Here is a 17490-nt window from a genome sequence, read left to right on the forward strand (position 1 = left end):
GAGTCTCCAATGTCCATTCCACACTCTACATCCACGTGTATGCATTATTTAGCTCCCACATATAAGTGAGAACATGTAGTATTTGACTTCCTGTTTCTGAGTTATTTCACTTTGATAATGGCCTCCACTTCCAACCATGTTGCTGCAAAAGACATGACCTTATTCTTTTTTATAGCTGGGGAGTACTCCATTGTGTATATGTACCACATTTTCTTTATCCATTCACCCATTGATGAACACTTTAGTTGATTCCATATCTTTGCTATTGTCACTAGTGCTGCAATAAACATACGTGTGCAGGCTCTTTCTAATATACTGATTTCTTTGTATTTTATGGAGGGAATAGAGTTTGCTTAAGCGAGTGTGGATGGTTTTTATTTTCTTACTTTGGTTTTTTATTTTATTACTTTGCAACTAATATTTCTGTATACTCTCTTTTAGGTGATTGGGAGATTTTAACTTAGATCTCCAGCACGTGCTACAAGGAAGAAAAGATCCTGAAGAATCAATCAAGTTTTCCGTGAAGTCAAGTCCAAGTAACATCCCTGCCTTAACCACAAGCAGGAGAAATGAAGCACATTATCAACTCGTATGAAAACATCAACAACACAGCAAGAAATAATTCCGACTGTCCTCGTGTGGTTTTGCCGGAGGAGATATTTTTCACAATTTCCATTGTTGGAGTTTTGGAGAATCTGATCGTCCTGCTGGCTGTGTTCAAGAATAAGAATCTCCAGGCACCCATGTACTTTTTCATCTGTAGCTTGGCCATATCTGATATGCTGGGCAGCCTATATAAGATCTTGGAAAATATCCTGATCATATTGAGAAACATGGGCTATCTCAAGCCACGTGGCAGTTTTGAAACCACAGCCGATGACATCATCGACTCCCTGTTTGTCCTCTCCCTGCTTGGCTCCATCTTCAGCCTGTCTGTGATTGCCGCCGACCGCTACATCACCATCTTCCACGCACTGCGGTACCACAGCATCGTGACCATGCGCCGCACTGTGGTGGTGCTTGCGGTCATCTGGACGTTCTGCACGGGGACTGGCATCGCCATGGTGATCTTCTCCCATCACGTGCCCACAGTGATCACCTTCACGTCGCTGTTTCCGCTGATGCTGGTCTTCATCCTGTGCCTCTATGTGCACATGTTCCTGCTGGCTCGATCCCACACCAGGAAGATCTCCACCCTCCCCAGAGCCAACATGAAAGGCGCCATCACACTGACCATCCTGCTCGGGGTCTTCATCTTCTGCTGGGCCCCCTTTGTCCTTCATGTCCTCTTAATGACATTCTGCCCAAGTAACCCCTACTGCGCCTGCTACATGTCTCTCTTCCAGGTGAACGGCATGTTGATCATGTGCAATGCCGTCATCGACCCCTTCATATATGCCTTCCGGAGCCCAGAGCTCAGGGACGCATTCAAAAAGATGATCTTCTGCAGCAGGTACCGGTAGAATGACTCATCCCTGGTTTTAGAATCCATGGGAATAACGTTACCAAGTGCCAGAATAATGTAACATTCCAACAAATGCCAGTGCTCCTGACTGGCCTTCTTTCCCTAATGGATGCAAGGATGATCCCACCAGCTAGTGTTTCTAATAGCTAGGTTCTATGTGAACAGTCTTATTGTAGGGGCAACTTCTTAACTTTGTGACTGGAGAGATAAAATGATGTAGTAAAAGAAGGATAGAATCCAAAGTATTAGGTTGGTACAAAAGTAATTAAGGTTTTTGCCATTACTTTCAATGACCAAAAATTGCAATTACTTTTGTACCAATCTAATAAAAACAGCAATAAAAGCTCAAGGGCTTCGGGCTAAGGCAAAGGCTTGCTTTCCTGTGGACATCTAACAAGCCAGTTCTGAGGTGGACTTTCCAGGTTGAGGCCATTGCAGCCGATTTCCAGAAGTTAAGTACCTGGGCATGCGACTCCAGGCAGAAGACGTAGGGTCTTTGTAAGCCAGTAATAAATTGGAAGGAATGCATTGCTGCAGCTGAATTTTTCTGTCTCCCACAGCCATGTGGAATCTCCACTCTCCTCTTTCTCCCTGTTAGTCTGATGTATTGATGCCATCTCAGTTTCAGAAAGTAGGCTGAGTATAACCTATAAATGTCAAGTAATCAGCTTCGAGTTTCCAATAATAAATGGACCTTCTCTGTTAGTCTTCTTTGCTCACTCAGTATCCCACTGGCCTTAAAACCCTTTCCTGTTACATTTCCTCATGCTTTATGAGCATACATTTCAAAGGAAGAAAAGAAAATTTAATCCATTTAGTTTCCATGTGGGAATACATAAAGGCCAGATGAAAATTGTCACTATTTGAAGAAGCTGTAACCAAAGAAGTACAAGAAAAGAGCCCCAATATGTATTTTAAGAAATGAAGAGAGAGAGAGAGAGAGAGACAGAGAGAGAGAGAGAGAGAGAGAGAGAGTGTGTGTGTGTATTTTCCCCATGCTTTTGGACTATGGGGAAATCCAAAACCAAAACAAGACTTCAAGCAACGGTGCTGTTATTAGAGCCCCAAGTCAAAGACCTGAGGAAGGCAAACACCATCTCATTCTGCAGATTAATGTGAAAGCAGACCCAGTCACTGGGAAATGTCATCCTCCCATCAGCCAAGACGCCAGCAATGGAAGAGTGGCAACCCCAGTAGGAACAAAAGCAACATAATTTGCAAGTTCATTCATTTTTAATAGCTAAAACTCAGCTTAAAGGAGAAGCACATCCTGATTATAAGTCCCCACTAAGTTGGAGGGTGATTTGAATGGGGTGAAGGGTGAAAGGGACAGAGGAGAGCAGTAGGGCTTCAGAGGCCACCAGGCTCGGGATCTGCAGGATGGATGGTATCTTCCAGAATAGGCAATTCTTTGCTCTCAGGAGAGTTTCCCAGAGCTTCTGAGGGAAGAAGACAGCCACACACAGTACAGACCGTTTGGTGATGGGTTTGATATTAGACGTGGCAGGGACAGGAACTTCAGAAGCAAAGGAGGCAGCTGGAGTCAAGTGAGGACAGTGGCAGGCGTGCTTTCACATGGCCTGTCCCACAGATGGAGGTGAAAGGTGCACCTTCTTGTCCTCTGTTCTGTAGAAATCCTTCCCTATTTGATCCTTCCCCTGCCAAATGGACTATGTTACTCTAATACTAACCTGTATTAATATATGAGATATATATGTTAATTTTCCATGAAATCTAAAGCACAACCCTAGAACTAATTTTTAAAAGTGTTATTTCTACCATTGAAAAAGTAATGTATAACATATTTTATGTGATTAAAGTGCATATTCTCAATAAGAGGTAACCTTTTTTCGATGCTGCAATGCTCCCTGATACCACAGAGGCAAGCAATGCCACTTAACCTCTATCATAAATAGTCCCAAACTGCTCTTCCTATAAAATTCTGCCTTTGTCAACAGCTTTGCTGTCTCCTAATCACTCTCAAGCTCTCTGCTGTACATGTGACTGTTGTCAGAAGGAAAATCACCAAGAAACTTCACCTCTCACTGCCTTTGATTTGTTGCATTTAATCTAAGAAACAAAATGAAGATCGCTAGTCTAATGATGTGTGAAACAAAGATGAAGTCTGAGTGCTAATTCAGAGAACTCTAAATTCTAGACATTTTCAATTCTAGGTCTTCTGCTATATTCCAATCATAACAGAAGCTTCAGGGCTCATAGTTATTGAGAAAACTCAGGTTTTTCTACCTCTAACTTCATATAGAATTCCAAATGAAAGCACCACCAAACTGCACATACTTGTGTAAGGAATATCAACAAGGTTCAGACTTTTCCCATGAGGACTTAATTCTTTTATCAAATTACCCAATTTTTAAACTGCTGTGTGGATACTGTGAGTGTTCAGCTTTATCGATGACCTAGCCTTGGACCAGATAGCTGAAAATGTTCAGGATGTGTACTCAAGCTGATAGTAATTCTGAGCTCTGTCTAATAAAAAAGGAAGGATGTTTCCTCTTCCTCTCCTCATTTTCCCATCAGGTCGTGGACAGACAAGAGAAGTTCAGCAAACACCGCAGCTGCCCCTGCAGCCACACATGTGTTGAGCTATGGTGAGAAGAGCATGGTTTAGGAGCCCCTGAGAAGCACAAGCAAACCAGTCAGTGAACTCTGAAACGTGGTCAGAGTTGCTGATGTTTTTGTGGCTGTAGCAAGGTATCTAGTAATAATAATACAAATAATAACAGCAATAATAATGGTACCTATCTATTACGGAGCAGTTGCTACAAGCCAGGTATTGTTCAAAGAGCTCTACATGCATTAATCCTCACGACTACCCTAAGGGCAAGTATATTATTGGCCTCATGTTTTTAGGTGAAAAAGCTGAAGTTCAGAGATAGTGACTTCTGCGGCAGGCAGACTTTAAGGTGGTCTTCAAGAACCCCTCCCCCTAAAGTGTGGATAGGACCGTGACTTGCTTCTAACCCATGGAATGTGGCAAATGTGATGGGAGGTTGCTCTCATGATTACAGTCCATTATCTAAAACCCTGTCTTGGCCAGGCATGGGAGCTCACACTTGTAATCCCGGTGCTTTGGGGGGCCGAGGTGAGAGGATTGCTTGAGCCTAGGAGTTCAAGACCAGACTGGGCAACATAGGGAGACCTCATCTCTACAAAAAATAAAAAATAAGTTAGCTGGGTATGGTGGCATGTGCTCTAGACTACTCAGAGACCCTGTCACTAAAAGAAAAAAAAACATCATCTTGCTAGCAGACTTGTTAGAGAGCCTCTGCTTTCTGACTTGATGAAATAAGTGAATATGCTGCGAAACCCCACATGGCAAAGAACTTCTGGAGGCCTCTAGGAACTGCTGGGGGCCTCTAGGAACTGCTGGGGCCTCTGTGGACTGCAGGAGACCTCTAGGAACTGCTGGAAGCTTCTAGGAACTGCTGGAGGCTTCTAGGAACTGCTGGGGCCTCTAGGAACTGCTGGGGGCCTCTAGGAACTGCTGCGGCCTCTGTGGACTGCAGGAGACCTCTAGGTACTACAGAAGTGATGCAGGATTTTTCTCAACCACTTTGTCGAACTTGCAATGGGGGTTCCACATTTACTCGGCCCACAGCGCTCAACCCCTTGTGGAAGGGAGCACGTGATTAAGTGAGTGCAGGATCCAGCCAGCTGCTTTGGGTGCCAGCGGGAGCAAGCTCCATGCAGGCCCTGCGGTAGTGCCCAGGTGAGAGTGCCTGTGATCCCCAAAGCCCCTGAGGGCATGTTATAATGCTCTCTTAGCTCCACTCTCAGTGGACAGCGATGTGTTATCAGTTCAGTGGGCCCCTTGCCCCACTGTGTGAGGTGGCTGCCCTCTGCCAGTGACGGCAGAGGACCAGTGTCACAACCTTTCTTTGGGTACCCACACTCGGTGGATTCCGATCTCTTGGCTGGCATCCAAGAAGAATGGGGTTGCCCAGACACTTGAAGGATGGTGAAGACAGAGAGTTTTATTAAGCGATGGAAATGGCTCTCAGTGGACAGGGAAGCTGGAGAAGGGATGGGACAGGCAGGTAATCTTCCCCTGAAGTTCAGCTGTCCCTCTGACGTCAAGTCACCTCTCTCCAGTCAAGCTTCTCTCTCTCTACCTACTGAGTCTGTAGTGGCAAAGGATGAGGGGCGGGGCAGGTAGTTTTGGAAAAGGCAACATTCAATTGGTAAAAAGACATTATTCAGAAAGAACCAATCGGGAGAGAGCAGTCAAACAGGGATATAAGTTCTCACTTTGGGTCCTGGGTTTCAGGCTTTTTGGCTCAAAGGTGGGATTTTGCTGGAGACCCACCGCTGTCTGCCTAGAATTTCTCTGCCTCCTGCCTCTATCAGAAGTGCCTCTAGGGATTGCAGAGGGGCCTCTAGGAACTGCTGGATCCTCCAGGAACTGCAGAGGGGCCCCTAGGGACTGCAGAGACCTCTAGGAACTGCAGAGCGGCCTCTAGGGACTGTAGGAGGTCACTGGGGACTGCAGGGGGTCTCTAGGACTTGTGCAGGGCCCCTAAGAGCTGAGGGGGACCTCTGGGAGCTGCAAGGGGATCTCTGTTTCCTGTGGAAGAATGCAAAGTTCTCAATCCTGCAGATCCTGGGCCTCAAATGAGAATGGAGTCCAGTGCACACCTCGATTTTAATCCTGAGATCCAGCAGAGGATCCAGCAAAGCCATGGCCAGTTTTATGACCCACTAAACTCTGAGATAATAAATGTGTGTTGTTTTAAGCAGCTAAGCTTGTGGAACTGTGTTATGCAACAAGGAGACTAATAAACTTACCCAACTCAAGTTAGTGAGTGCCCGAGTCCATAGTCCGCTCCAAGTCACTGTCTGGCCCAGAGCTCATGCCCTGGGATGCTGGGAAGCTCCACATGCAAACAAAGGGCCATGTCTGGGGTAGCGCCCATTTGCTCAGCTTTGTTCCAGGCCTGGGCAGGCAGCCCAAGAACACCTGAGGCCATTGTCCCTTCTCCGTCACTGCTTCTCCCTCCCTGCACACTCAGCTCCAAGATTGGGTGGTAATCTAGAGAGAATTCACCATTGTCCCTACTCAACAACCAGAGCCCTTGCTCAGAGATTTTGCCTGGAGGGAGAAGCAACCCATTAAACAAATATCTCCTAATTTTTGTCCCAAAGAAACTGATTGCATCTTCAACAGAGTGCAGAGAAATCCAAGTACTCTCAAGAATAGCGAAGTTTCCAAGTCATTGAAAAATGTTTTAAAATAATAAATATATTAAGAAGAACAATGGAAGTTGTAGCAAAAGGTAACTGGGAGAATGACAACTTCCCGCAGCCCTGTAGGCTGAGAGAGCCCAGGGGAGAGGCAGGACCAGCCTTCCTGGAGTCGGAATTACTCTCAGTCACGGACCTTGGGAAAAATCCTTCAAAGGAGGAGAATGTGAGTAGATTCCCTTCTGGAGCAATTTATGCCCCGGGGGCATTGTTAAGAACAATAGAGAAATCAGTCAGCAATTACTGGTGCTTAAGAGCTGAGTGTGCTCAGGGACCGAGACAGTCAGACAGCCCTGTCAAAACCACTGTCATCCCAGAGTGACAGTGGGCAAACCCAAGTCTGCACCCCCTGAGAATATTACAGACAGAACACTCCCGGGTGGGATGGAGGAAGAGACTGCTCTAAAATAATCCACACACAGTGGTTTCATCTGTAATCCCAGCACTTTAGGAGGCAGAGATGGGAGAATCCCTTGAGGTCAGCAGTTCAAGACCAACATAGGCAGCATAGTAAGACCCCCCACCTTTACAAAAAAACTAAATTAGCTGGGTGTGGTGGCACGTGCCTGTAGTCCCAGCTACTCAGGAGGCTGAGGCAGGAGGATCACTTGGGCCTATGAATTTAAGGCTACAATGAACTGTGGTCAAGCCTCTACACTCCAGCCTGGGTGACAGAGTAAGACCCTGTCTCAAAAAAAAAAAAAAAAATTCAGACAGACACTAAACAAATAAACAAATAGCAATAACAAGCCTCGGAAACAGAGAGGCATAGGGCCAGTACTCAGAGTTGCTACAATTTATTATCTAAAATATCTAGTTCAAAAACATGTATTATCTAAAACACCTAGTTCCCAGCAAAACATTATAAGACATGCTAAAAAAAACAGGAATGACCCACAGCATGGGGGTCAGGGAACTGCAACAGAGACTGCCTGTGAGAGCAACCAGATGTCAGATTTAACAGACAAAGATGTTAAAACAGCTATTGTAATGTAAAGAAGTCAAGTATAAAAACAATATCCCATCAAACAGAGAGTATCAATAAAGAGATAGAAATCATAGAAAAGTACTAAGTGTAATTTCCAGAAATTAAAGTACAGTCACTGGTCAATTAAAAGAGAATGCAGGAGCAATACCACAGAAACGGTGGCATGAAAAAGACAAATTACCACATTAAAAAATGGACCAAGCATCTGAAATGGCATGCTCCTAAAAAGATACACAAATGAGCACATGAAAAGATGCTCAGCATCATCAGACTCAGGGAAATGCAACCAAAACCACAATGAGAGTTCACTTTGCCCTGACGAGGTTGGCCAGAACCAGAACATCAGACAATAGCAAATGCTGGGGAGAATGTGGGAAAATCAGACCCTCATACACGGCTGGTGGGAATGGAAAATGTTGAAGTCTCTTTGGAAAACTGTCTGGTGGTTCCAGAGATGGTTATAGAGCCACTGTGTGACCTAACAATGCCTCTCCAGAATTGAAACATACATCTACACAAAAATGTGTACATAAATGTTTACAGCAACATTATTTATAATGGCCAAAAGGTGGAAACAATCCAAATGTTACCAGATAGATAGTCTTAAGGGTGAGTTGTCCAGGTTCTTGTCGTGTTGAACAAAGAATTGAACAAAATGCACAAAGCAATGAAAGAATGAAGCAACAAAAGCCCAGACTATTTAAGTGAAAGTGTTCTCCCCAGGGTGGGAGCGGCTGGAGCAAGTGGCTCAAGAGCCCCAATTTCGATGCTCTTTAGGGTTTTTATTAAGCTAAAAGAGTTTGGTAACAGAGGTCTCCAATTGGTTACACCCTATGTAAATGAAGGATTTGCCCGAGGCCAGTTAGAAGCTGAAGCAAAGAGGCTGAAGTGAGTTGGCATCTTATGCAAATGAAGGATAGCCCACAACCAATCAGAGGTAATTCCCAATTGTGGCAGTGGAGGGGAAGGGTCTGTAGGAGGAATGGCCTATGGTCCCTTGTCTCTTGGGTATGGAGAGGTGGGATTTTCCTTTTGAGCCAGTTCCAGGAAGTCAGCGTGAATTGGCCTTAGGTTCCCTATCTCCAGACCCTATTCTCCTGCCTCACAAATGCTCATCAACTCACAAATGGAAAAGCACAATGTAGTAAATCCATACAATGAAATAATATTCGGCTGTGGAAAGAAGTGCTGACACACTCTGCAACATAGGTGAACTTTTGAAAACATTTTACTAAGTCAGAGAATCCAGGCACAAAAGACCGTGTATTATACAATTCCATTTACTTGAAATATCCAGAATCGGCAAATCTATAGAGACAGAAAGTAGATCAGTAGTTGCATAGGGCTAGGGCTTGGGGAACGGAGAAATAGGCAATGATAGCTAAAGGACAGAGGATATCTTTTTCGGGGGGTAAAAATGTTCTAAAATTCACTGTGATAATGGATGCACATATCTGTAAACACACTAAAAACCATTGAATGTATACCTTAAATGGGTGAATTGTGTGGTGTGTGAAAAAATAAAGCTGTTTTTTAAAGACCTTACAAAGAGACTACTTATGTTCAATTTGTGATTCTTTTCTTTAAACAGGCCAGCATACAGTATGTGTGTGTGATCCCTAGTGGTGGAAGAAAGTTAATTTGCTCCTATGTTAAGACTCTTCTCCCAAACAAAGCTGGCATAGGTTTTTCTGCGAGGCCCAATTTCCAGTGGTATCAGCTCCACTAAGCATGAGTTCTCTGCAGAGCATCTTGCCTTCCAAATACTAAAACATGGAAAAATGCCACGGAATCATTCTCTCTCTGGGATACAGAAGTAGCAAGAAAACTTTAATAAATGAAGTGCATTTTTTACAATTATCGTGGAAGAGTCCTGGGCAAGTACCATTAAGATCACAGGATGAAGATGCAATATGGGGGTTACTGGGGGGATCTTCCAAGTAGAGAAGTGGCAGAGCCTGCAACAGCTCTCCAAACCCTCATTGCCCAACAGCTCAGGCCTGACAGAGACAGTCTGCCCACACATGGCCAGCATTCTGCTGGGAGAAGGGCTGGTCCTCACCATGCTCTACATAGTTACAGGATTGCAGGCAGAAAAATCTCTGTAGCAACAGAAGTTCCCTGGCACAGAGGCATCCTTGTGAGCAGGGGGAGTATTCTGAGCCCAGCGCTGTTATCTGTCGGCTCCTTGACTGAAGCACCAAAGTTCCCCACAGGGTTACCACGAGCAGAGAAGAAATGGCTAGATCTGTCTCCCATCACAGAGGAAACTCTGGGAGCAAATATTCTTTCTTCAAGATTCAAGTTAACCATCTGTCTTAGGAGAAGACATGGATGCGGCCTGGGCTTTTCTTTTCAAATTGTTGACCAGTTACTCTCTCAGTGCAGGTTAAAAAGGCAGCTCGAGAGCACAGCGTGGACAAGTGTCCTAGTGTTGACAGTTTATTAGTGCAGGGCCCTGGCATCAGCTTCTGCAGCCCCACTCCTGGGGTCTTGCTGGACCACGTCTGGGCTGAGAAGGTCCCTCCCGTTGAGGCTGTGGGCCCCCTGGCCAGTCAGCATGGAGTCTCTTTCCTCCTAGACTCCGTCCTGGTGGCCACCTGACCTTCTAAGAAGGGGAGAGGGAGTTGGGCATGAGAAATGCAGCTCCTCTTGTTTGGAGACAGGCCCAGCACGTCTTGTACTGCACTGCTTCTCAGAAGAAGAAAGAAGTACAGAGTAGGCTGTCAGGGTTTGGCTGCCAGCCGCCTGAGACCCTTGGGCAAAGGCTCAGCACCTCGGTTTCCTCACACATGAAATGGAGATAACCATAGAACCTTCCTCTTTTGTTTACTTTGAGGATTAATCCTTTTAGAGCCCTTGGCAAACATCACACACTCAGTAAGTGTTGACATCCTCAAATAAGGGCCCAAACTGAACACACTCTATGGGTGAAAACATTTTTCATCCTGTTGGCAAACAATCTCAAAGCTTCATCTCCATCTCCAAGACCCAAGTGTCACTACCCGCTCACCATCTGCAGACCCTCCTCCACAAGGAGGAATACAGCCAGGGGTCCTGGCTATCTTGCTTTTGCCCTAGAGTTTAAGAGTGTGACTCTCAGCATTCAGACTACTTTCAAGACAAATGTCATGTGCAGTTTGTTTGTTTTAATTTTATTTTTTAATAGTAACATATCACATGATTTTTTAAAAAGCACTGTGGAGTCTTTCTCACTGCTGTTCCCATCACCAACTTCCCGACCTTCCCACCTCCCATGGGTAATGATATTTATTTGTTGCTTGTGTGTCCTTCCAGACTCCTTGTATGCATATATAAGAAAATGTAGAGAGAGATATATATATTCTTATCGTACCCTTTTTTACACAAATAACATTTTTTCACCTTGTTTTTTTCACTTCTCAACATATCTTGGAGACCTTTCCTCATTAGTATATAGAGAACTTTCTCATTCTTTTCTACAGCGGCCTACTAGCCTCTTGTGGAGATGTGCCATAAGTTATTTAACCTCAGAGAGGTGAACTGGGTGGGTAACACCAGAATTCCACTATAGTTATATCTATACATTATTTCTAATCTATATATGTGCAAATATTTATTCTGCATTTATAATTAATTACTCCTGCCTCTTGCCGTACTCTGTAAAGGAAGACCGCCAGACCTAATAGGGTACTTCCCACATGGCTGGCACTAGTCTAAGCCCCTGTCATATAGAAACTCATTTGATCATTCTAACAACCCTAGACGTGCTACTGTCTCCATTTAGAGATGAGGATATGAAGGCAGAGAGAAGTTAAGTAACTTGTCTAAGTCATTTAACTGCCAAGTGGCAGACCTAGGATTTGGAGCTAGGCAGTCTAGCTGCCAGTCTATGTTCTTTTTTTAATTTGTATGTCAAAAATTTTTTGTAGAGACAGGGTCTCACTATGTTGCCAAGGCTGGTCTTGAACTCCTGGCCTCAAGGGATCCTCCCACTTTGGTCTCCCAAAGTGCTGGGATTATGGGTGAAAGCTACTGTGCCAGACCAGAGTCCAGGTTCTTAATTACTATGTATATATGTCACCTCTATATGTCAAAACTATTAACAGACTCTATTGAGTCCATCCTATTTTGGATTGTTTTCTTTTAACCTAATCTTCTTGATTTTACATAATCCTGAACCAGAAAAATCAATTAATTTTCTGGTCCAGGTGGTCCCAAAAAACATTTGCAGTCACACTTGCAAAAAAAAAAAAAAAAAAACTGGAAGACCATTAGACTGAGGCAGACCCAGGGTTTTAGGTTCCTCTGTAAGCAAACCGAAGCCCAACACAAGGAGTAAAATGAAACTAGAGACTTTGGCAAGTGGAAACCACCAACTGACCTCTAACTAGGGGCTGTCACTACCTAGTCAAAGCTGTGTTCCTTGTATTGCTTCCACAAACACCTCTCACCGTCTCTCTCTCCATCCCACAGTGGAGTGATAACCACTTACCACTCAGTGCTGTGTGATTCATGAATCAATGTCTGCTCAGATAACTCTATAAATTCCAATATGCCTAAGTGTGTCTTTTAACACCATCACGATATCTAGATTGGCAGACAAGGCAAGTGCAAGCCTGGAAGGCAGCATGAGCAAGGTCTTTCCTACATAAGAGAGATGCTCTGCACACAGTCACTTATTACAATGTCTGCTTTCTTAAACGTTTAATGACAGAAAAATATTCATAATATCTTAAGTGACAAAAGAATCAATAATATAAATACATTTGTATGAAAAATATCTTCCTGTACTCAAACCTGTAAGCATCCATGCCCACATTGGCACCCACATTCATTCCCACGCCTCTCCCCATGCTCACCTCCAGACCTATGTCTATATCTGTTTATATCACAGAAACCAGCTAGGTGCTTGCCTAACCAGCTCCCTTTCCTTCCTGGGCACACTGTATTTTCCAGGCTCCCTTGTGGTTGGATGCAGCCATGTGTCCTGTATGGCCAGGAAAAGGTGGTCAGAATACTTATATACTTAGCTCTCTAAACCTCTATTCCCTTCTCAGCTGCCAATGCTGAGGAACCAGAGTGGAATTCCACACTCGGGGTGCGATGGAGCCACCCGAAGGCAGGAGGCTGGGTCCTGAATGGCTGCATGGAGGAGAGGCCCCTCCTGCCCTTTCCACCCCTCCACACTGGACTGCAGCAGGGGACAGAAATCACGCTTTGTTATGTGACGTCCCCAGGACCTAGGGGCTGTTTGTTAATTAATTGGGCTGTCTTAACTAATAGGCCTAGAATAGGAACACAACCAAATGCTAGTAGCATATATCTGCATTGTGGGATTATGAATGCTTTTATTTTATTTTGTATTTTAATGTTTCTTTCTAAATTTACCACAATAAATTAGTGTTCATTTTTGTAATAAAAGCACCTGTTATGTTATTAAAACGGTTTTACTTTCTAATCAAAACTTACTTTCTTCATTTGATTGTGTTTGTTCTTAAAATTTTGTCTTAAAATTCAGAGGAAATTCAATGTCTCATTCTTACATCTGCATTCTCCCCAGTTGTCTGCCAGAGACTAACCCTTTACTGGAATGATGAGCAGGGCGGGAATGGGACCTGAGGCAGGCTGAGCAGGAAGTCCCCGCCCCACAGGCCATGCTGCTCTGTGTAGGGGCGGTGCAGGGGGCAGCTTCGGTCTGGGCATCACCGAGCCGACATGCAGCAGGCCCGGCACAAGCTGCACCAGATGCATCCGGGGTGCAGATCCGTGCTGCGCGCCTTCCCTCTGTCACCGTGGCCCTTTGTTCTTGGTTGGATTGCATACGGGTTCTGAAGTACACAGCTTGCTTCCTTAGTGAAAGATGAGCTTTGCAGGTTGGCGGATGTTCTTTCGGTTGAGACTCCCTACGGGAGGTAGGTTCCCGACCCGTGTTCCCTGAGGATCCGGCACACCCACACCTCTCGCTATCTGGAGGAGAGTGCTCCATGGAGCTCTGAGACGAAGTCCTGAGGATTCTCCTGGAAAGAAAAGTCACCCCAAGATGCTCCTTGGGCTTGAAGGATAGTGGAAGGAAGGAGAAGGGAGAGGTGAAGATGCTGTGACTATAGACAGGTGTCTGTCGCTTAGGTAGTCCCTGACACACCCTCTCCATAGCTGTGCCCTGGCCCCAAGTCGAGGAGTGAAACAAAAGGGCAAACAAAAACCTTTCTTCCCTCTCACTCCCTCCTCTTCTTTTTTCCTCTCCCTTTTCCTCTCCATGGAACACAGACCAATTCCTTTAGAGGAAAGCAGCCGGACCGAGGTGGCGCCTCCCTCAGGATTCCGCTGTGGGGAGAGGAGGTGACTGCAGGCTGTGCCCAGATGGTCATCAGCCGGCATGGTGCCCAGACTTCGGTGGGGACCAGCAGCAGAACCACTCCCAGCAGCGCGGGCATGGCCTGCAGAGGAGCCTGAGGGAAACACAGATGCCAGCACCGGGTCCTGAGAGTCCAGCAGGCCCTGGGGCTGCTCTGAGCAGCTGAGGGTACGAGCTAACTGTACCCAAAGAGCCCACAGCCAGCCAGGGAAGTTCTATTCTCTGGTTATTATGGTGATTTAAAGACTTCTGGATTGGCTTGATCTGGAAAACACACTTTAAGTATTTGAACATTCGCAGCCTCCAGTGGCCCACAGATGTTTAACCAGCTGTGAATTTCCTATTTTGGAGGCTGAATTAAGTTGTTAGTGGCAAGCCATTTATGCAAGCTCTCTGCTTTTCTTTTGACTCCTTTTACATTTCCTTATAATATAAGGCAAAAAGAGTTGAGAATAGAGAGACACAAGTTCCATAATGCTGATTTATGTTAGGCAATTTGTTACCGGCTCAATCCTAGGCTTTGAAATAAAAGAAATAGAAAACAGTGATTAAAATGAAGGTTTCAAATCACCTGTGCCTTTCTTTCATTCATACTATCCCTGACATTTTTTAAGTGGTAGAAACGTTTCTTATATGTGGAAATTCAATAAATAAGTCAGATAAAGGAGGAGGCTTCTGGCTGAAATGGGACAGGTCCTGGCCCCCAGGGCTACCCTGGCTCTGGGAGCCCCCTTCCCTCACATTCCCAGGGCTGACTGGACACAGTTTTAAAACATGACATAGAAGGTTGGCGATTGAACATGCTCCCTTGAGTATACAGGAGGAAAAATGAAACAATAACAAAAAGGTGATCAGGGGAAACCTGGTCTCCTTGGGGCCCAAAGGCTGCAATGGAGAGAGTGTGGCTAGAAGGGCAGTCCTGAGTTCAAAACCCCATTCACTGCCTGCTGGGCCAGAGACCTCACACTTGCAGCAAAACACCTCGAGCTTCAGTTTGTCGCCTGTAAAATAAATGCCATTTTCTTATGCTGTAAAACAGTTTCTAATCTATGATTGTAGGGGTTAAATAAAATAAAATAAAATATGAAAGAACCCAACACATAGAAAATTCTCAACTAATAGAAATTTTAACAAGGATTTCAGATACAACTATTCATCAGCAAACCATTTGTTCAAATCTGGTCATTTCAGGCTTTGTATTTAGGATGCTGCTGGCATGAACAGATAAAAAGCCTGAGTTCCAGTGAAAGGCTGTAGGTGAATCCCTGGGATTCCATCTCAAGGACATGTGTACCCACCAATCTGGTGTGAGGAGTATGTAGGATGAGCCATCTCCCTTGGGAAGCAGAGCAGCCCAGGGCAGGGAATGGAGGGGCGTGTTCTGGAGACATCTGCTGTGGGCCTCACACAGAGGCTGGGCATAAATGCAACATCTGTCCAGGAGAGTAACGAGTGGCAAAGCCTTCTAAACAAAAAGTACTGAAAACAGCATGCCTCCCAATAACCTCTGCTGAAAATGTCAACCAGAAACTTGTTTCAAATCAGCGATGTTGGTAATAACAACTTTTGGAAGGAATGCCAAGAGATTGCATCACCAGATGTGGCTTGCCATTGTCTGGTAGCAACCCTTATAGGTTTGAAAGGGAGGCCTTGAGACCCAGAGAGAGGCTGACAGGAAGGGAGCTGCCACTTTCCAGCAGGCGAGAGGAGGCTTAGCCGGCACACCCAGCCTCCCTGTTCCCACTGAGTGCAGGGAAACCTCGAGGGACGCACATGCCCCTCTGCAGTCACTCTGTAGGGCCGTGCCAGGAGACCACAGCTGATTCTCAGTGACAGGAGAATGAGCACTGCCAGTAACTGAGTAGGGAACAGACTCAGACACCAGCCTTCTGTATGGCCCTGACCATCAAAGTCACAGGGACAGGGAGTGGCAGGGACAGAGGCAGCGACTACGACCATGACCAGGACACCCGTTGGTGCTAATTGACAGCTGTAGGCAGACACTCCTCTTCCCTGATCCCTTGATATCCCCTGGCATCTAGGTACCACCTGGGAAGAAGTGGTGGTGAGGGGCAGGGCTCAGCCACTGGACCAAGTTTATAGCTGACATGACAGAGACATTGACAAATTGACCAAATCTTTCTGCAAAGAACCAGATTAAAATTTTACCTTGGACATAACAAGCATGCAATCAGATATTAAGTTGTAGTTTTCAAAAAATTACAATTCTATACATCTGAGTAGCATGAAAGCCTGTAACTGAAATATTAGATCCGTGTAGCAGCCTGCGAATTATTGGGCTCAACACAGTGAACTGCCTAGAAAAGTCCAAAACAGAGTAATCGGGTGAGATAACTTGGAAGAGGATTTCTACATTAACTCTCCACCCTCGGGAGACTGCACCGCAAAGAAGAAAAAGGCGGCGGGTGACCGGGGGCTTAGTTGAGCAGTGACCACGATCAAACTCAGGGGCGTGGATTCCAGCGAGCTCCGCGTCATTGAACAAAATCGCGTCCGTCTCAGTCCTGTGTGGAACTCCATGGTCTTACAGGTTTTGGCTTCTTCCTTGAACAACGCTCAATGCCAAGCCTGGGCGAGCAACATAACATTTCTCTCCCCAACCCTGTTTCTATGGAAGAGGAAGGGGCAGGCGCTAGAGCAGCCTCGCGTGGCGGGCGGATGGGCGGGAGGGGGGCGACCGGCTTCGGGGCTCGGGTCCTCCCAGCCCAGTCGTGGGACTTCGCAGCGTTCAGTTGCCGTCTGCTCTCCGTCTGAAAACTGACGCTAGTCATCCCGAACTCATGGGAGTGTTTGGAGGAAGTTCCCAGGGCCTGGCTGCCAGCGCATAGGTGCAGGGCAGTTTTAAAATCCGCGTCTCGGCGAGGCCGGGCAGTTCAGGTGGAGGAAGAGCTGATGGGCCACGTGCCCGGCGCCCGCTCTCTCTGTTATGCGTCCTGCGGCGATGCCTGGTCAGAGCGCCCCATGGAGAAGCCCTTTGGGAATATGAGAGTGTCCCAGTGTTCCGGGGTGGCTCGGGGCTGCCTGGGGTGGCATGCCGCCGGCCCTGGCCGCCCTTCTGGTTCCCCCTCACACTCCACCGCTGCGCTCCTTACCCTGATGGGTTCGGTTGTCTTTTGGATGCATCTCCTTGGCTTGTTTTCAAAGCTGCCCCTTTCTCCGCACATCGGGCGGGTGACTGTGTCTCAGCTGCAGATCGCAGAGGTCTCCGAGGCCCACGCTGAGCATCCTGGACTCCGCTCCGCGCTGCATTCCTGCTTGTGCAGTTGCCCGGGCCTCTGCAAGGGCCCACTGATTCACTGTGGTTTGATGGGAATGAAGAGTCTTCTTTCCTGTTAGGAAAGCAGGCAGGAGGGACGTGGCCAGCTCAGTCCTTCATCGCTGTCTGCGTCTCTGCTATGGCACCTGTCACTCCCCAAC

At 46.1% G+C, this 17490-nt stretch overlaps 1 protein-coding gene across 1 annotated transcript; it reads left to right on the forward strand.

The window, feature by feature from the left end:
- Positions 1-358: 358 nt before the first annotated feature.
- Positions 359-1720, forward strand: MC2R (melanocortin 2 receptor). Its single transcript, XM_002827999.4, has one exon. The coding sequence runs from the start codon at positions 570-572 to the stop codon at positions 1461-1463; it is 894 nt and encodes a 297-aa protein (XP_002828045.2). The 5' UTR covers positions 359-569; the 3' UTR covers positions 1464-1720.
- The last annotated feature ends 15770 nt before the right edge of the window (positions 1721-17490 follow it).

The sequence above is a fragment of the Pongo abelii genome, chromosome 17 (assembly GCF_028885655.2).
Source record: "Pongo abelii isolate AG06213 chromosome 17, NHGRI_mPonAbe1-v2.0_pri, whole genome shotgun sequence".
Taxonomy (NCBI): Eukaryota; Metazoa; Chordata; class Mammalia; order Primates; family Hominidae; genus Pongo; species Pongo abelii.